Raw genomic sequence first — 25,828 nt, forward strand, 5'->3', positions numbered from 1 at the left:
AAAAACGAGATCAGGATTATTATTCGAAGATCAATTGGACGTTCAAGTTTATCTAAGCGTCTCTTATCAAAACTTCAGGTTCACTCGTATATAATTTAATTTAATTTTAGAAACAAATAAATGAAAAACCTCTTATAAAAAGTGTCTTTATTTAAAAGCTATCAAGTGTATACTGTGCACCCGTAGGTACGTGAATCTATGAATTTCAAACAATATGTTGAATTTCAACGAAAATTAAAGTTTCATATGGCCTTGCTTAAATGGTGGTGTGGTGATTTCATCAGGACTATATGACTCAAACTTGATATATTTTTGATGAAAAACAAGCTCATATTTGAGATTTATACGCTTCTTTCGCAAAAGGGTGCATTCACAGTGCATAATGAAAACGATTGTCATGATTCCAACTACGTATAGTAAAGTACATGGTGTTCCACTGCTGTTGATTTCCTATAAAGAGACAAGTATATTCGTAATTAGTCGGGAATCGGGTACATTTAATTTGATGTTGAATTATAAATTCTGTTCGCGTGCTTCAGTAAGCTCATTAATTTTCGAGGGTTTTTCGAAAAAAGTAATGCAATTTGTAGACATTTAAGAGTGATATATTATTTGTACATATGATTTTGAGACTTAAATTTGACAACTGAGTTAAATTGATTTAAAAATATTTTAATGAATTTCACAAACAAGATCTGCTTACATATTTACAAACAGATGATTGGATGTATTTTTAACATTAGAACCAATAAGTATAGTGTCATATTTGACATATTTTTGTATATGGCAGGTTAGGTTAGGTAAGCTTGAAGTGCATGTCCGTGATGGAGTAGGAGACACTTATGCAAGTTTAATGGGCCATTGTGATACGAAATGAGTCTTGCAGCTTTTTTCTAACCTTAATGAAACCAGTTGGAATCCCTTATAGAAAACATGAAAGACTGATTATGTTAACATGAATGAGATCGTTTAGACCGTTACAGAAGAATTGTCCTATTTAATTTTTCTTTAAACTACTGCCAATTGTTTTGAGCATTCAAACAAGCGTAAATATATCACACTTAATCAATAATGTACACAACATTAAGAACACACTTAATAAAGCTTTATGGCAAAAGCTAATAGTACAAGACGTCACAACATCAAATTGTCGTTGATTTCGCTAAGCCTGGGATAGTTTATCGGAATTGACATGGACCTAGACTTGATAGGGATTGATTTATGTCAAAGTTTCAATCTTTGCGGCCTTACATGACCCAGCGATTTAAGTCGTTGGACTTTAATTCTTTTAACCAGGTCAGTGTCGCTGTAAAGTCCTTAAATTTTGTCAACGTATATCTTCTCCTCCACCTCAATGTTACAGCTGTCCATGGCGAAGTTTTGTCCAAGACATCATCGCACAGTGTATGGGAGAGATAACCAAAACTCAATTTCATTTTCTCTTTATTATTATGTAAGCTCAGGCTTTTTCTTATGATTTGTTTATGCTCATAATGCTAAAGTGTTGCGTATGTTATAGCTATAAAGTTGTGAAACCAAGAGTGTCAAGTGCATTACCCGAATTTCATAGTTTTTTTTAATTTTAAATGATTTTTACTGTTTTTAAAAAATTGATAAAACAAAATCAGCTATGGACCATGGTAAGCTTAATTGAAAAAAAAAATATTTTTTAGGGAAAGCTTGCAAAATTTTGGGAAATACCATGAGTAGGTTTGGTGTTTCGATCAATATAAATGGTTTTTTTTTTAAGAGCAGATTACTTTTAAAAATTAGGAGTCTCTTCAATAGAGTAGAATATCTTTAATGTGAAACTTAAGTCAAAAGTAAAAGCGAGTTGCCCCTTTTTTTTAATAATTTTTGTTCTTACCTTGTAATAGTATTTTTCATACACAGTATTACCCTATGTTTCCATTTTCTTTTGGGAACTGAACCAAAAATAATTATTAAACGCGAAACGAAAAGGTGGTAGACCGAGTCTTTCCTTTGGCGAAAGTAGCGAGAGCTCTAAGCGAAGGAAAACAGCTGATATCCGTGCTGAACATACTTCAGATCTGTTGACTTATGCCGTACAGATAAGTTTAAGAGCTGAAGGAAAAACTATGGAAGCGGATGCGATTAAAAAAGTTTCAACCGTGCCAATATACGCTAAAGATTGCATAGACTTAAATAATCATTCAAAAATCAAAAAATGTACGCCTAGCGAAGCACTTTTATAGCTTAGTAGAACACAATATAACGTCATAAGAGACTATGTAACAGATATATTTCCATCATACAAATTAGTACAGGCAGAGAAAAAAAGATCTTATCCTGATGATGTGAAAGTTTCGGAATCTGAAGCTGAAGTACCTTTACAATCTCTATTAGACCATAGAGCTTCTCCTTTGATACAAAGTCAAAGTCCTGTAATCAAGTCAGAAGGGCTTGAAAATTTTGAAAAAATAATTCAGTTTTCCAAATGGGGATTTCAAGCCACAAACAATTAAACAGAAATGTGTATCTGATGCCTCTGATGACCAATATATATTTTTGATTTCCCTTGTCCCACTACATTTAAGTAGCTATTTGTGTAATGCCGCTTCAAAAGACTTTAACGATCTTGAAAACGTTTTCCAAAGGCCCATAAATACCCAATATGTGTCGTTTGGAATCTCCGTTCTACATGCGTGGATGTTAAGTGAAGAGGCTCAAGAGTCAAGAAATAAAGATTTAAAATCTTACAGAGAATGTTTTGCCACGAAAACTTCCAGAGTTGACAATATCACCGATATTATAAACAGGTTATTTTTTGTTTGCGTAAATTATCAGTGTTCAATTAAAAGATGTTTGATATTGATGTTGTTAACATGGTAGAAGAAGTAAAACTATAAAAAATTAAAACAAAATAAAAAAAAAAAATGCATGCATTTTCAACTTCATTTATAAATAAAAGCTTATCAACTAAGTTTTGCGCATGGTTTTCCTTATCTTGGCCCCAGTGTGTCGTTTAATGTCACTTTTTGATGGCAGCATATACATACTTGACCGCAGAGCTCAAAAACGCTCAATTAACATCAAAAATCAAATCAAATGGGGTGGCGCAACAGTCCGTTGTGAACCAGGGCCTAGTGACTTACAACTCTCAACCATTCCTGTGTGCGAATACTGTTGTCAGGAATGGAGGGGACCTACAATTTTAGGCCGAATCCGAACGGCTAGTTTGAGAAAGCACTTTTTCATGACAAGAATTACTCTTGAAGGATTTGTCAATTCCTCGCAAGAGGTACTACCCGCGAAAATTATTTTTTTTTTTAAATTAAGGTGGCACTGGCAGGGATTGAACCCAAGACCCCTTGCATGACAGTCCAACGCACTTTTTTTTTTTTTTTTTTTTTACAATTCATTTTTATTTAATTCAATCTTAAACCTATCTTAAAGCTAGACAAAAATTCATAAAACTAGCCTAAATTATCCAAAACTTACAACTAACTTAATGGTCCCATACGGACACTCTAAGCTAAACTATAACACTAATTACTAATGCCTTTCGGCCTTAAGATATATTTTACTTCAATTTAAATTTTATTTGTTTTGTTTTCATTAGAAAATTTTGAAAAAAACTAATATCAATAACCTTTTTTATTTTTACTTACAAACTACTTAAAATAAGGTCCTTAAATAAAACTTAAAACTAACTTAAACTACCTATTCTACCTATAAACTACTTAAAACTAGAACAACCACAGCAGCAAATCTAACGTGTTTTGTTTTTATATTTTACTGTCTTTTTTGTATGTTTTTTTTTTTTTATTCCATGTTTTTTTTTTTCTTTGTTTTTTTTTGTTTTTTTTTTTTTTTATTTTTATTTTTTAATTTTTTTTTATTTTTTTTTTTTGTGCCACCATGCCTATTCTACTTAAAACTAAACCCTAAAACTATAAAACAAGTATGTATGCCGGCCAAGGCTTAAAGCCCCATCCCGACTACCCAATATCAAGTGCCGATTGAAGCCACCAAAACTGGTTCTCCTGCTTCACCCTATCCGTTCGGTCCCGTTCGGACACAGCCCTACTGAACCGAAGGAGCTCTGCTCCGCCTTGTGCCATGACGTCCCGATTGTACAGGAGTCGCCTATCCACGGTTCTTCGTCTGACGTGGTAGATTAACGGAACTGCCAATCTATCCTGTATCAGACCGCATCTATCTAAAAAGAGGAATGCCTCTGGGGGAATGAAGCCGCTCAAGCGTGCACTCTCAAAATACTCGTCGTTCGGATAGAACGCCCCGAAAATTAAATTGTTGGTCGCAGACATAGCTCTTGCAATGTGACCTCGAACGAGTTTTATCACGAAATTGTCAATTCTGTTGATTCGAGCCCCGTTGTATAGGACCTCGTTTGAATAATAATGCACATAAGAAGATTCGGCTGTTCGATATAAGCCGGTACAGCGTCGTAACCACTGCCGCTCGAACACCCGAAACTTCTCCATCTGGGAAGGGGCAACGTTGAACCACACAGGACAACCATACACGATCATTGGCCGTATGAGGGCCATGTAGCAAATTACCTTCACTCTGGGGTCAAGCCGACTGCTAAAAAACAGCCGTTTCGTCAGAGCGAAGGCTCCTCTGGCCCTGGTCAGAGCAGCATTTATATGTCTGTCGAAATATAAATACTGATCTAACCAGATACCGAGGTACTTCACTACACTTTTGCTCGCCAATGGCTGCCCGTGAAGATCAACGATGACCATCTTGCGCCAATTCTTACACGTATCCCTCGTGGCCCTAGCCAACGGAGTCCGGAACAGAATTGTCTCTGACTTCTGGACATTTATTTTCAGTTTCCAGTCGTCGCAATATCGCTGAATCTTGTCGAAATCACGCTGCAAGAGAATTCTAATAACCTCAACCTTTCGGGCCGTTCTGTACGCAATTAGATCGTCGGCGTACGCAATTGCCTTTGTAAGACTACCTATCAGATCGCTGGTGTAAATGTTGAAGAGAATCGGCGAATTCACCGCTCCCTGTTGAAGACCATTTTTAATTGAGAATGTTGTGGTAGAAGTTACATTGCCACTTTTGACAACAAACTTTCTACCGTTAAGCATATCATAAAGTATATACAACAATGGCTTGCTAATGCCAAACCTGCTCAATTTTAAGTAAAGACCCTCTAACCATACGGTGTCAAAGGCCTTTTCCAAATCAACCAGGACAGCACCTGTGCATTGTTGTTTTGATTTATTCCATTGGATATCAGAAACGAGTTTAGACGCAGCATGAATTGTGTCATGACCCGCCTTGAACCCGAACTGTTTATCCGGAATTATTTTGTTGTCCGCAGCCCACTTAGTCAAAGCCCTATTAATGATTTTTTCGAAAACTTTGCTGATGCTCGGAAGAAGACTTATCGACCGAAGATTGACGGGTTGGAGTTGTCCTTTCCCTTTTTCGGGAGAGGATGAACCACAGCGGTCTTCCAATGCACTGGATAATATGCATTATTCAGTGCATTATTGAAGAGTGTGGTGTAAATGTCGATTGCTTCCGTCGGTAAATGTCTTAGTACAACGTTGGATATACCATCGACACCCGCTGACTTTTTATTTTTTATTGAATTGAAGATGAGTTGAAGCTCAACCTTCGTAACTAACAAGGGACTTGGTCCCGTTTGCTCGGCGATTATGGCATTTGCCAAGGAATCGTCATTGAACCGCATGAAACCGCGGTTCTCAGATCGCCAATGTGTGATATCATTACGGAGGTAAAAGTGATTAAGTAGGGCTCTGTTTTCCAGGTCGTGGTTGGGGCGAATGCTAACATTCACCTTGTACACTTGCTGGAAAGCAGCTCCCACCGCCTCCACTTTTTCCTTCGGATCTTCAATTATGTAAAAGTCATCGTCAAAGATGGCTTCCTCTGGATCTATTTGCGCTGTCCTGAGTACGTCTCTGTTCTCTTCAGTTCTTTGTAGTTTAAGACACGGAAGGTCATTATCGTTTTTTTTCCTGAATATCTTGTTGATTTTGGGGAACATACTAGGGTCACTCGAATTAACTGACCGGATCTTGCGGTCCCAGTACTTGTTAATTGATAGCCTGTAGTTCTCCTTAATCAACAGATTGACATTTTTTATTGACGATTTCAGTGTCCTAACCTCCAAGTCGCGTGGGTCTGTAAGTCGTCTATGCAAGTTTTTGAGTCTTGTTAGTAAGCCACTCTTGTGCCTACGTAGTGCGTCAATTGTCGCGTTTCTGTAAGCGTCCATTTGTTCCCGTTCTTTGTACTTTGGAATTGTCCGTTCCATCGTACGTTTTATTGTTTCGTCCATCTGTTGTAGGTGTTGGTCAATTTCTGTATTTGTCAGGTTTCTGTTGTTTGGTGGGGCTATGTCACTCGAACGAAGTTCTCTCGCTAAGGCGTTGGTGAAACGAGGCCAACGCATCTTACTGTAATTGTAAGAGTGCGTTGCAACGTATTCCTCCAACTCCACGCGTTCGTTCGGAATCTGCATTACAGCAGCCAGTCCGCAGTGATCACTGTCGTACTCGACTGTCTGTAAGCAGTTTCGAGGGTGATTACCCACTTTGTCTGTTACTGTCAGTCTAGTGTCGTACAGCAAAAGATCCAGAAAGGAGCCGCTTCTTGGATACGATGGCTTTTCGGTAGCCAGCAGGTCGACGCCATATTCAACGCTGTTAAGATTCATCAAATTAAAAAGATGATTACCTCTGGGATTATTATGTTGATTTCCCCAATCTTCATGTTTTGCGTTCAAATCACCGGCCAAGATGAAATAGTTTTCTTCCAAGCTCAGTTTCAGTTCCCTAAAAAGAATCTCGAGTTCTGAAGCAAAGTAAGTAACCTGCGGAGCTCCAGCCGCATAAGCCGCAATCATATACATCCGCTTCCCTTGAGTGAGAGAGATGCATACAACGCAAACTTCTAGCGTCTTGAGCTTTCGCAATTCATTGTTGTATATGACTTTATAATTAATGCCTTTTCGTATAAAGAGAGCGACACCGCCCCCTTGAGTGGAGTCGGGCCGGTCTCTTCTTACGATATTGTAATTTTTATGAGTCAATTTGTGTTTGTGGTTTAGCTTAGTTTCGCTAGCCATAAACACATCGGGACTGTAGTCTTTCAACAATTGGAACATATTGGCTCTTCGTTCAATCCTAATCAGTGAATTTACATTTACAGCTAGGACTTTTAGGCGCGTCTCCGGCAGCGCGCCCATTATGGTCTAAATTGCGCCAGGCCAGGCAACAAAGAGTAGAGATGATCTACCCTTTTGCCTTGCTCCTTTATCTGACTTTGCAGTCCTGTTAGTTGACCTTGAATGCTCAACAACAAGGCTACAATGTCAGGCTGCACCTCTGGTGCCTTAGGCACAGTGGCCTTGGGGGCAACCGTTGGTGGAGCCTGTCTCGTATTCCCATTCCCTGACACCATTTGGGCGTAAGAGAATTTGGGATCCACGAATTTTTGTGTTGGAGCCTGTCGAACTGTTCGACTTTTTTCGGCTTTTTGACTGGCCTGTTTTTGCTTCATTTGTTGGACCTTAGGGCAACCCCTATAGTTAGCCGGGTGCCCTTGGTTTCCACAAAGGACACACTTGAGCAGGGTCAAATCCTCAACCCGCTCATTCCCCAGCTTACATTCACCTACTTTGTGGGTTTCTCCGCACCTGACACAACGCAACTGCATATTGCAGTTGGCATTGGCATGGCCAAACCTCTGGCAGTTAGTACATTGTAAAATGCCTTCGTGCCTTTTTAATGTATCCCAGCGTACAGCTTGATTGTCGAGAGATGTGATTCCCTTGACACTATTAACACTGCTTTGGGGCGATAATGTTACCAGGAACATTGGCAGCCTATAACCCCCTCGCCTGGACTTCACCGTAGTGAAAGGCTTGACCCCGATAAAATCGAGATCGTCTGTGGCTTTTTGACGGAGCTCAGCTAAAAGCTCCTCTGGTTCCGTGCAGGAACTTATACCCTTCAGAAGGACCGTCTGGAATTTTTCGCTCTTAGGCGTGTAGCTGAAGAACTCAGCTGTGGCCTCCTTAAGTAACTCTTTCACTAGCTTGTATTCGGCCAGTGAGAAGCACTGTACCGAATACCGCTTTTCTTTTTCGTTCAAAATATTTAGTAAAAAATTTCCCTTAGTGGCCGACTTACATACCTGTTTCAAGTCCTGCAGGTCAACCTGATAGGTCCTAATTGGTGGCACCTTCTCCTTCTTGAGCTGTGGTTGTTTCTGGTGTTGTTGCTGCTGCTGCTGTTTTTGCTGTTGCTGCTGTTTTTGCTGCTGCTGTGTCTGTTGCTGCTGTTTCTGTTGCTGCTGCTGCTGTTGTTGTAGCTGTTGTTGTTGCTGCTGTTTGGCCTTAGCCGAAGTCGATGGGCCCTCAGCAATTGGGCCTGTCACTGCTGCTGGCTTCTTTTTATTTTGCTCCGCTCCTGTATTTTTGGGAGCGGGCTTGGGTTGTGGTTGTTTTTGCTGCCGTGGTTGTTGTTGCTGTTGTTTTTGCTGCTGGTGTTTTTGTTGCAGTTGCAGTTGCGCTGCCACTTGCTGCCGGCGCCCTTCTTGCTTAAGCTTTAGTTGGCTGAGGAGTGGCTCCATTTCCTCCTTTAGTTTTTTCAGGCTGTCTTCAAATTTACTGATGGCGGCCTGTTTAGTTTGCAGTGCCTCCATCAGTTGCTTTTCTTCATGGAGGATTTGGTCCACCTCCCCCTCCAACGATTTATTTGTTGGCGGTTCTGTCTCCGATAGGATCTTGTTCCTATATTTCGGAGACCTAAACTGCCCTTCTCCACCCTCTGAGACGTAATCTGGGCTCCCAGAGTCATCACTCTCTGATGTTTCGTGCTCTGACGCCACACCTTTCGATTTTTCTTCCATTTTTTTCTTATTTGCGTTCCGCTTGGCTGGATTAGTACGTTTTACCAAGTTGGGAGATTGCCTTTTTCTCTTTACTATTGCCCACTGGTCAGTTGAATGGTCCGATTGTGTTTCGGTGATTTTTTGTACCGCTGCTTGCACCACAGTAACATCACCTGATGTATTGGCAGAGGTATCTTTCGATACCCCTGCTTTCCTCTCCCTCTCCATTTGCTTTTTTTCCCAATCAATAAAATCTACGATTTCACGATTGTGAAAAAAAGCTTCAATATTTTTTGTGCGCTCCGACCGGGATTCGAACCCACGACCCTTGGAGTTGTGTTCGGCCGCCACTTTTTTTTTTTTTTTTTTTTTTTTAAATTCATTTTTATTAATTCATTCTTAAACCTATCTTAAAGCTAGACAAAAATTCATAAAACTAGCCTAATTATCCATAACTTACAACTAACTTAATGGTCCCATACGGACACTCTAAGCTAAACTATAACACTAATTACTAATGCCTTTCGGCCTTAAGATCTATTTTACTTCATTTAAATTTTATTTCATTTATTTTTGTATTTATTAGAAAATTTGAACAAAAAACTAATATCAATATCCTTTTTTTTATTTATTTTTACTTACAAACTACTTAAAATAAGGTCCTTAAATAAAACTTAAAACTAACTAAAACTACCTATTCTACCTATAAACTACTTAAAACTAGAACAACCACAGCAGCAAATCTAACTATCAAACATTTTTTTTTTATATTTTGTTGTCTTTTTTTATTTTTATTTTTTTTTTTTATTCCATGTTTTCTTTTTTTTATTTTAATGTTTTTTTTTTTTTTTGTTTTTTTTTTGTATTTTTTGTATTTTTTTTATTGTTTTTTTTTTTTTTTTTTTTTTTTTCTATTTCTTTTTGTGCCACCATGCCTATTCTACTTAAAACTAAGCCCTAAAACTATAAAACAAGTATGTAAGCCGGCCAAGGCTTAAAACCCCATCCCGACTACCCAATATCAAGTGCCGATTGAAGCCACCAAAACTGGTTCTCCTGCTTCACCCTATCAGTTCGGTCCCGTTCGGACACAGCCCTACTGAACCGAAGGAGCTCTGCTCCGCCTTGTGCCATGACGTCCCGATTGTACAGGAGTCGCCTGTCCACGGTTCTTCGTCTGACGTGGTAGATTAACGGAACTGCCAATCTATCCTGTATCAGACCGCATTTGTCTAAAAAGAGGAATGCCTCTGGTGGAATGAACCCGCTCAAGCGTGCACTTTCAAAATACTCGTCGTTCGGATAGAACGCCCCGAAAATTAAATTGTTGGTCGAAGACATAGCTCTTGCAATGTGACCTCGAACGAGTTTTATCACGAAATTGTCAATTCTGTTGATTCGAGCCCCGTTGTATAGGACCTCGTTGGAATAGTAATGCACATAAGAAGATTCGGCTGTTCGATATAAGCCGGTACAGCGTCGTAAACACTGCCGCTCGAACACCCGAAACTTCTCCATCTGGGAAGGGGCAACGTTGAACCACACAGGACAACCATAAGCGATCATTGGCCGTATGAAGGCCATGTAGCAAATTACCTTCACTCTGGGGTCAAGCCGACTGCTAAAAAACAGTCGTTTCGTCAGAGCGAAGGCTCCTCTGGCCCTGGTCAGAGCAGCATTTATATGTCTGTCGAAATATAAATACTGATCTAACCAGATACCGAGGTACTTCACTACACTTCGGCCGCCACCTCCACTAGGCTATCGACTACTTATTGAAAACTGTGGCACAATGCCAACTTAGCAAATGCTCAACACTTTTTAAATTTAAATTGCAAATTGAAAAAAAGATTAATGCACACTTCTTCACTCGCTGGAAGTCAAAGAACGACTGAGTCCAACGCACTAACCATCATGCCACGGGTCAATTAACATCACGCGTTTTTTTTCAAATTATGTCAATATCATCGGCATATCCGAGTTATTGGATGACCCATAGAAGATTCTATCCAGAACGATGTAGAAGAAGTCGCATGACAGTGCATTGCCTTTTCTTAAATCTTTTTTGACATCAAATGCATCGGTGAGATATTTTCCGACCTTGATAGAGCAGCGTGCATTCTCCATCGTCATTCTGCACAATAGAATAAGTTTGACAGGGATGCCACAGCTAGACATGGATCTGTAAGACTCTCCTTAATAGATGATGTCATACGTAACTTTAAAATCGATTATCAGCCGTAATGTGAATATTTTGTCAATGGTGGACTTCCTGGACTGAAGCCACACTGACCAGATTGTTGACGAAGAGCTTCAGACGTTCACATAATATGGCAGAAAGGATCTTATATCGATGTTCAGGAGACTGATGCCTATGTTGTTGAAGTTGGCGCAATTCAGAGGGTCTCCTTTCTTGAATATTGGGTGAAATAAGCTTAAACTCCACTCATCGGGTTTGCTTTTTTCCGACCATACCTTGGAAATGAGTTGGACTTCTTCACTTCGTCAGGGTCGGGTCGGCGAAATTGTTGATCTGCTGCGTCCTAGTGATTCTACCTCATATGTAATGTATTGCATGCATATATAGTGCCCGAAGTGTGAGGAGTGTGAGGGTTAGTGCATAGGACTTTCATGCCAGTCCCTGTCTGAAAGTTTTTTTCACGGACACTGTCTCTTGCAAAATATTTAAAAAATCTTCCAAGAGTAATTTTTGTCATAAAAAGTGCGTTTTCTCAAATTTGTTGTTGGAATTCTGCATAAGAACTATAGGTCCCCTTCATCTCCGAAATGACTCACCCACAGGAGTCGTTGAGAGTTGTAACTCACTAGGCCCTATAGTTTTCTATACGTTTAATTTTTTTTAAATGTATGGCATGTATTACGTATTTTTTCTGAAACCTTATTTAAAGTATGCGCTTGTAAGCAAGAAGACGTTTTGAATATATTTACAAAAATAATGTTCCCTACAAATTGTGTTCATCATCTTATTTAATCTAAATCTTCTTGCATATATGTACATATGTAAATATGTAAGACTCGCAGAGAAACTGCCCGAATCCCTGCTGAAATAAATAAGCAAAAAAGTACGGAACACACAGGCAAATAAGTCATGAATCATGCCGGGATGGAGAAGGTAGGACACACTATACACTCCCGAATGCCAATATAAAATAAAACGATTCACGTGAAAGGATGTCAATGTAAATATACAACACAACAGGACACATAACACAATGTGTATGACGCAAGAAAAGGCCAATGCGACATCTCTGTGGGAGACTTATCCGTTGTCCCCTGTTCGTCAGTGTTGGATGTTGCCCGTTGTCCGTTGGCGTTTCCAAGTTGACGGCGATAATAATTAATCTCCATTTTGCTGGCGTTGTCAATCCCCCAATTAGGAGGTCATTCATTTATTTTATAAAGAGCCTCAATTAATTTCATCAAGGATTTTACAGTTAGTCTATGTCCTATATATTGAGAAATTTCTTTGGCTTTTATTTATTTTTTCTTTAGAAAAATTTTCACGTCGTCGTTTGAAACCAGATTATTTATAACACTTTTTTGTTTATAAATTAAAAGATATCTAAAAAAGCAATGAGTGCAATTAATGAAGTCTGCAAATCATTCTATTCAAAACCATTACAAATTATGCAAAAGGAATTGTTGTGGTCTATTTTTTTTTATTGGGTAACTATTCCTTCTTAAAAGTTAAAAAATCCTCAAAAAAAAAAAGGATACACAACAAAAACAGCCACAAACATAAGAAGCCAAGTGATGATAAACATGAAACAAATCAAAAGCTTTGCGAAAATAAAAAGTGTTTTGGGAAATTAGTTGCGGTTGACACGAAAATAAAATGATTGAAGAATCTTTTTATTTCTAGAGGTAGGTGGGTGGGTATTAACGTACCAAAGCTTATAAAAGGAGTAAATAATGTTTTCAAAAAAGAGCAATTTTATAAAGTTTTTAATTAGTTTTGAGGCTTTAGTTTACTTGTTTTTTCGGTTTGTTTTGGTTTAATGTTTATGGTCAAGAAGGTTTTTGTGCATTGGTCATTTTGGTTTTGTCGGCAACAACAAATTTGTTCCTATTTTAAGACCAATAAAAAAGTACAAGCTTAAACATATACATAGGTAAGGTTCGTTTAGAATATGATTTTTTAATAGGATACAAGTCAAATTTTGTGAAATTTAGTGTACATGTACCGACAATGAAAAATTAATAAATTTGAGGTTCCAATATACTGAATTTGTAACTTTAATATTCCGCAAATGCATCTTATACGCAGAATAGTGAGAGCTTAGGATTAATTAATTTTACAAATATAACGAAATTTACACTGAATTATTTTAATTAAGTTATCAACAAAAATGATGGTTATGTAATGAAATAAGCAATTAAGAGGCAAATTTATTTTGAAAAAAAAAAACAGGTTGAAGTATGAAAAAACTTTTATCAATTGTTTAAAATGTTCCAATTTGAGCCAAAAGAGGGAAAATATTAAATATTAATAAAAAAATATTTTTGATGATTTCCAACCTAGAAACAATACAAATTAATATAAGGAAACAATTCTAATTTGCATTTATTAAAACTAATACTATGCCTCCATTTTTATTTTTAAATTTTAAGCTAAATAAATGTACATCTTATCATATCAGCATAGTACCCACTTGTGCCACGTAAGCTACAAAATACTAACACTCAACGTATGATTATATTATAATACTATACATACGAGTATTTTTTTTTAAATTTAATTTTATTTTGAATTAATTCTGTCCTGTTCTGAAGTTAAATACCATGACCATTCAGAAACATCTTCTCCCTTTTCATGTCATGACCCCTGTGGTAACTTCTTTCATGCAAAATACATTATTGTAACAAATGCGTTTAAAGACAGAACTAATTCGTCAAAAATTGGGTTTTGGTATTATGAAGATTGTAGAAAGATTTCTTTATCGAGGCCAGCTTTCAGTTTGAATTGACGAACAATATGTCTTTCAAATATTTTTGATGATCAATTACCTTTTACAGACGATCTTGTTACTCAAATGTCTATTTTAGTAACAGACTTTTCCTATCATTCTTTGGATAGCAATATTCTTTTTTTAGGTGAAATTAACTGGGTCACATCAGAAGATGAGTTATACTCATTGAGCTCGTCTGAAAAGTAGCTTCTATTATAAAACCATATCACAACATGGTTTTATGCGAAAACTTTTGAAATTACAAATGTGTACTTGACTATTTGCATAATTGCTCAAATATCCTAGAACTCGGTCAAGAGCTCGATTGTATTCACGTTGATTATTTAAAATCTTTTGACCAGCTTTCACTTAAGGCAATAGGAGTTCTTCCTCAGTTTATCACGTGGAATTTATCTTATCTTAAAAATTCGTCTTATCAAGTTAAACTTAGAAGTTTTTTCTCTAACCCTTTCATTGCCAAATCAGGAGTTGCCCAGGGTAGTCATTTAGGATCTATGTTCTTTATCTTAGCTATATATGATGCACCTCTTTGTGAACGATACAGCAACATTTAAATCTACACGGATAATATCTTCAAAAGCATACAATCTAAAAACGATTGATTATAACACCAAGAGGCTATTAACAGTTTTGTTATTTGGTGTAAGAAGAATGGGCTCTCAACCCGATTAAATGCCAGGAAATGACTTAGTTTGTAAAGCCAGCTCTTCGTTAGGATTTGTTAAACGTTGATCTAAAGAATTTCGGGATCACTATGTTACTCTCGCTTTATATAACACTTTAGTCCGCTCCTATCTTGAGTGTGGACTTTTTTTACTCGAACTACAAGAATGGGAATCTGTGCAATTTTTTGTTAAAAAAAAGAGAGCGCTAAATTATTTATCTAAAATTTAAAGACCAATAAACATTATCATTACCAAATTAAACTTATCGTCTATGTTTTAATTTTTGTATGGTTATGCTGGCGGAATAAATACATTTATTTTTCTCATATTTGTTGATTTAAGTTTAAATAATTATAAACCAAAAACAAAACCTTTATGTTATATAAACTTTTTATTGTTAAATAAAACTCAAATGAAATTAAACAATGCATTCCATTCTCTTCGTACCGTAGCGTGCGTCATCTACAAAAACCATCCATCGATCTCCAGACTTACCTTCAACAAAATGAGATATTTCATATGCAAATTTATGTACATATGTATTGCAATTGTAATATGATGCGTCTGAAAATTCCAATCAGATATTCCTGCACCTACCAGCAAAAGCTTAACTTATTCGATTTGAATTCAGAAACCCTTAAAATCAGGTGACTGTCTTTCGATTGCAATTTCATTCAAAATGGTCAAACTGAATGGAACATCACTTTATTCACTGTAGGTATTTTTAAATTATCTATCTATATTTTGAGTCATACCTACATATCTAAAATGTACGTATGTACATAAACAATCGAATTAAATCTTAAAGATATAGAATGTTCTTATTTTTGTCAAATAAAATCTCATTGCTTTATCATAAAATGAACTTTGATACACAAATATACCAAATTAATTAATTATGCTAGATAGGGTATCCATGTAAATTAGTTCAAAACATTAAAAAACCTTAAAACATATAGAACTGAATAAAATATTCACTTTTGAAAGAGGTTCTCTTTAATATTTTGACAAATGTGTTTGAAACAAAAAAAAAATTGAAGACACAAAATAAAGAAAACCTTTCATTTCAAGTGATTTACAATGCATGCTCTAGACGCCAAGGCATATATGTACGAGTATCTTTCTTGTCAAACGAGCACACAAAAATCCAACAGGAAGACGATGGTTATAAAAAAGAAATATTACCCATTACTATATTGTTAGACTTCAAGGCGACAATACACCTTTACCCCTTCGATTTCTCGTGCAATTGCACACACCCCACCACTCCCACACATACTCGTAGCTGGAAATGCTGATACACCAGTCAGGGTCTAGTTGAAAAAGACATTTTGTATTTTATGGATTAGGTACCCTTCGCTCGTGAAGTAAAGACAAAAATGACGTACTTACTAAAATACATTTAAACTTTTCCGACCTTTTATTATATTTAGTTGATAAAGGCCATGATATAATAGACACATCCAAACTTAAGGTAAGGACCACTGTTAAAAGTAAAGACCACTTTTGGATATTTTTATTCTTAGCGCCCGCTTTAAATTTAATTATAATTTGATTTTGAAATGATACATTTTTTAAAAAAAAAAGGGGCCAAATATCAAAACATTCCAATTACGGTGAAGATCAAGAACGACAAAAATTCACAAATAATTAAAATATTGATTGATATTAATTGACTATAATGACTACAATGCAAATTGTGGAGAAGATTTAAAATTTATCTCTAATTGAATGCCGTCTTGGGTTCTAATGACAAGTATATTTGTGGATTAAACCACTGTAAGTCCTAAAACAGTCGTTTTAAAATGTTTTTTAACTTCTCCTAGGAAGTTATTATAATGGGTCAGATTTTTCGAATTGAATTTTGACATTTCTGGACGTTTTAAGGTCCCTATAATCGAAATAAAAGATTTTTGGAAAGATGTCTTTGCGTGCGTCCGACGTTTTTTTCGTCGTCTATAGCTCAAGAACCAGAAGAGATATTGACTTAAAATACATTTATACAGAAAGATGCAGAAAGGGCTCTCAAAAAAATTTTGGTTTACCCTAAATATCTAACGAACCAATAATGCTAGAGATTTGATTAAAATTTTATATTGTATACTGTGACGTGATACCAAACGAGTATATTTTTGGAAAAAAATCCTATTAATGGTTTTTTTATAAATCAAACTAAAAAAAATTTGTCACCTCGAAAATTTTACGAATAAAAAATCTTTTTATGTCTCCAAAACAATTTTGAACAAAAAAAATATTTTTTTATAACAGGTAAAATTTTGAGAAAAATCGAACTGACAGTTTTTTTTTATAAAAAATATAAACCTAAAAAAAACTACTCAAAGTTCTTAAAAAATGAATTTGGAATCAAATATCTTTTCAAAAATTGGAGATTATAGCTTCCAACTTATTTTATTTTATAAGAAATATTGTTTTCAACATTCAGAAAAATCGAAATGACAGATTTTTTACAAAAAATAAAAACCTAAACAAATTAATAAAAGTTAATAAAAATTGATTTTCTTTCCGACTCAAATAACTTTTCAAAACGTTAAGACTAATTTTATTTTATTAAACGTTGTCAACATTCAATAACATTTTGATAAAAATTGAATTGATAGGTTTTACAAAAAAATTAAAAACCTAAAAACAAATTAACAAAAGTTGGTAAAAATTGATTTCCGAATCAAACTTTGAGATATTTGAATTAAACTAATTTTATCTTATGAGAAATGTTGTTTTTTATAAAAAAAATAAATACTTAAAAAACAACACTAAAAGTTGCTAAAAATTTATTTTCGGCAGTTCTGGCACTAAGAGTGACCTAGGCTGGTGAAAACACCGACCATAGGGAGCTTAACCTGGTCTTGACAGCATTCTCCAGAATCAAAAACCGTATAGTAAGTAAGTTTCGATAACTCAATGCTGTCTAATGCCGCAAAAGCGTAACCCTTCTCAATGCACTTATCTATGGGTGGTTGTTGCTTCCCAACATATTTTTTGTTATTATATCTTGTTATTTATATCTTAAAATCACTTTTGTTTGATTCGTATCTCAAAATTATATACATTTATTTATTTAATTTATTTAACTCAAAGAATTTAAAAACTTTATCTGCACATTTGACACCAATGATGAAGGCGGGAAAAACATTCGTTGGACTGAGATGCCTTTTAAGAAATTGAAACACAAGGTTTAACAATCTCAACAACCAGTCAAGCGAATTTTTACCTTGCTCTTCTATATGAGATATTTTGATTTATATAACTAAATTAAAAAACAAAACAAAAATCTAAATTTAAAATCACTATTAATTAACGCGTGAAAGAAACAAGCCGAAATCTAATAAACTGTCAAACACGAACTGTCAAATGTGCAGACTAAATATGCAGACTAGATTTGCAGACTATATGTGCAGACTGCAAAGCTAATTATATAATGATCTCTTTTCTTTTCATTAAAATTTAATTGTCATACTTTCATCATTACATGTTTTGTATGTATTAAATTAAATATGTATTTGCTTCACACTGCAAAAAGAAGTTAAGCATGTAATTGTATATGCTAAATTTAATATTATTCCAGTCTGCAAGAAATTTATGAAATGTCAATAACCTTTGAAATACTTATGTAATTATTTATATATCACAGCTGACTTTCATATAACTTTCAATAGCGAGGTGTAAAGTTTTCATACACTTGTAATATTTTCATTCCTTCTTGCAATTTAAAATAAACAAGTCATTTTTATAACGTGAAACAAAAATCCGTATTTTATTAAAACTTAAAATAAAATAATATTATTTCGTTGGTTATACCTTTGCCGCGAAACATGGTCCTTCGAGCCTTCGAATAATTTAAAAGCACCTAAGAACATTTGTTTAAGAAGTTTAAATTTTAAAGTTTAAAGTTTAAAGTTTTAACTGTTGAAGTCAAAATAATTAAGAACTTATAACTTAAAAGTAAATTTAATCAACGTGAGTGGAAGTTTGCAATAAAATTGCCAATAAGATCAAAAAGAACCAGGATAGCATCGATTTATGGTCAGAATCAAAAAGCATCAGAACGTCAAGGAAGCATCTTTGTTCACCAAAACTACCTCATCAGACCGTAAACCAAGGGACAGTTAAGGAGCACCGTACTAGCTGTATCTTCACCCGAGAACTACTTACTGCTACCTCATCAGAGCGTGAATCAAGGGACAGTAAGGAGCACCGTACTAGCTGTATCTTCATCCGAGAACTGCTTACTGCTATCATTAACAAAACTATTAAGTATATGGCATTAAGGTAAACTGTTTCTCCAATACCATACAATTTACATATTATAACACATATTTAAGAACTTAATATAATTCTCATGTGTTTATATTAAATTTATTTCAAATAAAATTTAAATCAAGAATTTTAAACTTAAATCTAAAATCATATCACAATCAGAATCTTTAATTTAAAAAAAAAAAAAAAAAAAATGTCTAAATTAACAAAATTAATAGAAGGACAAAGTTTAACTTTATCTGAATTATCCAGTGGTTACGAAAACTATTTAAAAGAAATCGCGTCGCGAAAATCAAAGGGGTACGTGAACGCGTGTATGAAAGAAGTTGAGGACATTTTTTCACGAGCCAAGAAAGACCACGCGGTTATAGTGAATAGTACGTCCGATACTTCTAAAGAAGCATATTTTGCTGATGAAATTTTTTTAAAAATTAAGTATATATATTACAAATATATCGGTACCATAAACGATGATAGAGATAAGCTATTGGCAGAAAAAGCAACAATCTCTTTAGATTCAAGTGCCTTGAACTGTACTAATAGCAATTTAAATAACTCAAAATCATATAATTCAGATGTGCGCTTATCACGCATCAAAATAGAGCCTTTTTCGGGTAAATTTGAAGATTGGATAGAATTTTTCAATCTTTTCGATAATTTAATAAATAAAAATGAAGAACTTTCTGATATTCAAAAATTACAATATTTAAAAACATCTTTAACGGGTGATGCTGCTCGTCTGATACAACATCTACCCATAGAAACGAAAAGCTATGACTCTGCTTGGCAGATCATTACTGATAGGTTTCAAAATAAACGAAAACTTGTAAATACGCAAATCAAAAATTTGTTGGAACAAAAAAAACTAAATATCGAATCTGCAGACTCTTTAAAATCACTTCACGATAAAAGTGTCGAATGTGTACATGCTCTTGCCAACTTAGGAATTGCGGTAGATATGTGGGATGCTATTTTAATTTTTATAGTATTTCAAAAATTACCATACCAAACCCAAAAAGATTGGGAAAACAAGCTAGGTGCAACAAAAAGTTTGCCTGACTGGAAAACCTTTCTAGCATTTATAGAAGGTCGATTTAACTCTCTAGAAAATATTCTAGACATGAATGAAAATCAAAGAAACCTTCCACCAACCAATTTTTTTCGAAAAAATGTTCAATTATCGCACCATACCCAGCCGGGAAATAAAAATACAAATTTCAATTGTCGCATTTGTAAAATGCCTCATAGCACACGTCATTGCAGGAAGTTTTTAAATTTGGATGTTAAAACTCGTACAGATGTCGTGAAAAAACATTCAATTTGCTCTAACTGCTTAGGCTATGATCATCATGCTTCAGTGTGCAGCAGCACAAATCGATGCTACAAGTGCGGACTCAAGCATCATACCTTATTACATATTGAGTCTCAAAATAATTATCAACCAACTAAATCATTAAACACATACCAAGCAAATGCATCTCAGTCGAAACAAAATGTACAATCCTCAAATAATGAACCTCAACCACACTGCTCTAATACAGAGCCAATAAACTATAAAACGCATTTAAATCAAATGCAATCACAATCCTTATTGGCTACTGCCCTTGTTAAAGTTTTCAAACCAAATGGAACTCAACTTATTTTAAGGGCTCTTATAGACCCAGGATCTCAAGCTACCTTCATAACCGAAGATGCAGCTCAGATCTTAAAACTTAAAAAACATAAAACACATGCGATTGTTAAAGGACTAGGAAATACTGAAACTGGTACATCAAAATATGAAGTCAATTTTAAGTTATTCTCAGTACATGATTCTGATTTCTCTGTAGATGTCAGGGCTCTGGTATTCAATAACTTAACCACTACATTGCCCACTCAAAAATTTGATGCATCTAACTTCAATCATGTATCAAACCTGTTACTTGCTGATCCAACTTACAATACACCCCGAAAGGTTGATCTTTTAATAGGTGCCGATGTGTATTCGACAATAATTTTGGATGGCGTAGTCAAGGGAAGTACAGGAACACCTGTAGCCCAGTTGACCGAATTAGGGTGGATCTTAACTGGAAACATTCACACACAAAAAATTCCAATAACTATCCAAAGTCATCATACACAATTGGATGTTCAACTTACTAAGTTTTGGGAAATTGAAGAAAATCTTGATGAGAGAAAATGGACTGAAGATGAGATTATGTGCGAAAAACATTTTAAGGATACATGCAAGAGAAGATTAGATGGTAGATATGAGGTACACCTTCCATTCAAAAACAACAAAAGGCCAGTCTTAGGTAATTCCAAACGAGCTGCATTAGCAAGATTTCTACAAATTGAAAAACGAATGAAAGCAGATAGTAACTTTAAAAAACTTTATGTAGATTGCATGACTGAGTACCTTACCTTAGGTCACATGAAAGAAGTGAAAGTTGAGGATGAACTAGGTCCAAACTATTTTTATTATCTTCCACATCATGCGGTTCTGAAAGAATCAAGTACTACAACCAAACTACGGGTAGTATTTGATGGTTCTTGCAAGTCATCAAATGGACTTTCATTAAATGAATGTCTTATGGTAGGCCCACGCCTCCAACTCGATATAATTGATCTGGTGGCAAGATGGAGGAAATTCAAAATTGCTCTTGTTGCAGATATAAGCAAAATGTATCGTCAAATTTGGGTGGCTCAAGAAGACACACCATATCAAATGATCTTATGGAGATCATCCCCAAATGAATCCATAAAATGTTATTGTTTAAATACAGTTACCTTTGGAACTGCTTCTGCTCCCTTCTTAGCTGTACGAACATTACAAAGGTTAGCTGAAGATATTGAACATAATTATCCTCATGTAGCAAAGGCAATCATGGATGGTTTTTTTGTCGATGATCTTATATATGGATCAGATAATGAAGTTGAAGCCATTAGATTGCAAAAGGATATCGTTTCAAATTTACAAGCAGCAGGGTTTCCTCTCAGAAAATGGGCAAGCAACTCACAAAGAGTTATGGAGGGAATTCCTGAAAATTATAGAGAGATTAATCTTCCTCTTGATTTAAAATCAACAGATGCCATAAAAACATTGGGGATTCAATGGCATCCTAGTATGGACTACTTTAGCTTTAAAATAAACTTACCTGAAACTTCAAAATTATCAAAGCGATCAGTTCTAGCCGATATCGCTCGCCTGTTCGATCCATTGGGATTGATTTCTCCTTGCATTGTCAAGGCAAAACTTATACTCCAACAACTTTGGACTAGAAATTTGGCTTGGGATACACCTTTACCACAAGATATAGAAAAGTCTTGGACAGATCTTCGCAGTACCCTGCCAAAAATTTCACAAATACAAATACCACGTTGGATTGATTATGAAATCTCGTCCGAGGTGGAGCTGCATGGCTTTAGCGATGCTTCAGAAAAAGCTTATGCAGCAGTCATCTATATACGTGTCATACAAAACAACATTGAAAAAATACACTTAATAGCATCTAAAACAAGAGTTGCTCCAGTAAAATGCATTTCTTTACCACGCCTTGAACTTTGTGCAGCATTACTCCTGTCTAAACTAATATTCAGAATTATTAAAGCCATGCAATTTGAAAACATTAAAACATATGCATGGACCGACTCTATGATTACTTTAGCATGGATAAAAGGAAGCCCAACCACGCGCACCACCTTCGTTGCTAATCGAATAAGCGAAATTCAAAGTTTAACTAACATCGAATCCTGGTATCATGTAAACACAAAACAGAATCCTGCAGATTTTGGATCGCGAGGATTAACAACTGAAGAGCTCATTAACAATGAGATGTGGTGGGATGGGCCAAAATTTCTAAGAAACTTTAATCCGCAAGATTATTCATCAAAAACTACTTTTGAAACACAACAAGAAACTAAAAAGGAAAGCAAAATCAATACAAAAACATTATACAATAAGAATTTTGCAACACTATTAAACTTTTCTTGTGTTGCAGCTTACTGTGTTACAACAGAAAACGAATTTTTAAGGAGAGTCTCCGATTTAAGAAGATTGATTCGCATCGTTGCAATATGGCAAAGATACATATCTAACTTAAGATCAAAATTAAATTCAAAAATGAAATTAGGATTAGAGAACAATCCACTTAAAATTGAAGAACTAAATGTATCTAGAACAACAATTACCAAATTAGTACAAAACGAACTATTTTATGAAGAAATAAAGGCATTAAATGAATCAAGAGCTATCCCTAAAGGAAGTGGAATTTTGAACTTAAATCCCTTCCTTGATAAAAACGGTATCTTACGTGTAGGTGGTCGACTTCAAAACTCCTATTTACCTTACAGTCAGCGGCATCCAATCATCCTCAAGGATCAACATCACTTTTCAAAACTAATTGCATGCGATGCTCATCAACGTACTCTACATGGTGGACAGCAACTCATGATGGCAGATATTCGAAACTATTATTGGATAACCAACCTTAAACGACTAGTAAAATTTACAATACACAAATGTGTAAGGTGTCATAGACATGATGCTATAATGCAAAACCAACTAATGGGAAGCCTTCCAACTGAACGTGTTATAATTACAAGACCCTTTACAAACACTGGTGTGGACTATGCTGGACCTGTTGAGATTAAAATGTGGAAGGGTAGGTGTAACAAATTCTCAAAAGGGTACATCGCCGTATTCGTATGCCTATCTACAAAGGCCTTACATCTTGAATTGGTCAGTGATTTGACCGCAGCAACCTTCATAGCTGCTTACAGGAGATTCGTAGCCAGGCGCGGAATATGCAACAACTTATTTAGTGATTGCGGAACTAACTTCAAGGGTGCAAGCAATGATCTCAAAAGAGACAGTAAATTCATAACTTCTGAATGGTCATCCACAGTTTCAAAAACTCTGGCCACGCTCTATACCACTTGGCATTTTAATCCTCCACTATCCCCCCATTTTGGTGGACTATGGGAGGCAGGGGTGAAATCCATTAAACATCACCTTAAAAGAACAATTGGCACTGCGAAGTTGACTTTTGAAGAATACTCTACATTACTAACTCAAATTGAGGGGTGCCTTAACTCACGACCTCTTTGTCCAATGACATCTGATCCAAATGATCTTAATGTCTTGACACCAGGACACTTCCTTATTGGAGGTCCACTCAATGTATTGCCTGACAGAAATCATACAGTAAAAAATTTAAATAATCTTGATAAATATAAATATATACAAAAAATTACACAAGATTTTTGGAAGCAGTGGAGCACAAGCTATCTTCACTTGCTTCAACAAAGACCAAAATGGTTACAACAAAAACCAAACATCAATGTTGGAGACATTGTCATAGTAAAGGACGACAATTTGCCACCCTCATTATGGTTACTCGCGCGGGTTATCGAATTACATCCGGGAACTGATGGTCTAACGCGCGTCGCTACCATCAAAACACAAAATTCAACGTTCAAACGGCCGATAACAAAATTATCCCCTTTGCCGGTAACAAATCCGTCGAATCCGAATACATAAAAAGCAATAGAAACTATACCTGAATATGTACATATGTATATATGAAATAAACACTACAGTGGAGCAGGAATTAAAGTCACTTTTAATTCTCAATACAATTCATGAACTTTAAAAAAAAAAATCAAATTTAATTCTAAAGCCCATATCAATTACCTATTTATAATACAACGTTATAATGCCCATATCAAAACAAACCTGCAATACACTTCTGCTTATATCAATGACGTCGAATAAAATCTTAACCTCAACTCTATGAATATCACTCAAGCCAAACAGATAACTATATTCAATTATAATTATCCTTGTCGTTTTATTGGGTCTAAGAACTAACTAACCTTGTTTCCTTCTTTTCTATAATTTTCATGATAAATCCGATGAATATTGTACTGAGATAAATCCAACAAAAACAAGGAGATTCTGGACGTCATGCAGAAGTCACCAACAGCATCCAAATACTTTGGGCGGGAGCAAACACTTTGGGCGGGAGCATGTTGCTTCCCAACATATTTTTTGTTATTATATCTTGTTATTTATATCTTAAAATCACTTTTGTTTGATTCGTATCTCAAAATTATATACATTTATTTATTTAATTTATTTAACTCAAAGAATTTAAAAACTTTATCTGCACATTTGACACCAATGATGAAGGCGGGAAAAACATTCGTTGGACTGAGATGCCTTTTAAGAAATTGAAACACAAGGTTTAACAATCTCAACAACCAGTCAAGCGAATTTTTACCTTGCTCTTCTATATGAGATATTTTGATTTATATAACTAAATTAAAAACAAAACAAAAATCTAAATTTAAAATCACTATTAATTAACGCGTGAAAGAAACAAGCCGAAATCTAATAAACTGTCAAACACGAACTGTCAAATGTGCAGACTAAATATGCAGACTAGATTTGCAGACTATATGTGCAGACTGCAAAGCTAATTATATAATGATCTCTTTTCTTTTCATTAAAATTTAATTGTCATACTTTCATCATTACATGTTTTGTATGTATTAAATTAAATATGTATTTGCTTCACACTGCAAAAAGAAGTTAAGCATGTAATTGTATATGCTAAATTTAATATTATTCCAGTCTGCAAGAAATTTATGAAATGTCAATAACCTTTGAAATACTTATGTAATTATTTATATATCACAGCTGACTTTCATATAACTTTCAATAGCGAGGTGTAAAGTTTTCATACACTTGTAATATTTTCATTCCTTCTTGCAATTTAAAATAAACAAGTCATTTTTATAACGTGAAACAAAAATCCGTATTTTATTAAAACTTAAAATAAAATAATATTATTTCGTTGGTTATACCTTTGCCGCGAAACATGCATCGAGGAGACTGAACAGCTTTCCGCCCTAGGTATGTGCATCAGAAACCACTTGTTGTGGAGGGATCACATATTCGACCAAAAATGCTGGTTTTCTCAACGATACAAGAAAGTAAGTAAAGTTCCCATTTTAGGATTCGTGCCCCATAGCGTACCCGTG

At 35.2% G+C, this 25,828-nt stretch overlaps 1 protein-coding gene across 1 annotated transcript; it reads left to right on the forward strand.

The window, feature by feature from the left end:
- The first annotated feature begins 20,039 nt into the window (after positions 1–20,039).
- On the forward strand, positions 20,040–24,323 carry LOC129942917 (uncharacterized). The gene is made up of 2 exons (XM_056052058.1): positions 20,040–23,987; positions 24,057–24,323. The coding sequence occupies exons 1-2, from the start codon at positions 20,040–20,042 to the stop codon at positions 24,321–24,323; spliced, it is 4,215 nt and encodes a 1,404-aa protein (XP_055908033.1).
- Positions 24,324–25,828: the final 1,505 nt, after the last annotated feature.

This window comes from Eupeodes corollae, chromosome 1 (assembly GCF_945859685.1).
Source record: "Eupeodes corollae chromosome 1, idEupCoro1.1, whole genome shotgun sequence".
NCBI lineage: Eukaryota > Metazoa > Arthropoda > Insecta > Diptera > Syrphidae > Eupeodes > Eupeodes corollae.

What these genes read in the sequence shown, in the direction of transcription:
- LOC129942917 (XM_056052058.1), top strand. Translation starts at nt 20,040, where the DNA reads ATGCCTCATAGCACACGTCATTGCAGGAAGTTTTTAAATTTGGATGTT. An exon ending in TGCCTGACAGAAATCATACA is followed by an intron (nt 23,988 to 24,056) that starts GTAAAAAATTTA and finishes TTTTGGAAGCAG; the next exon opens with TGGAGCACAAGCTATCTTCA.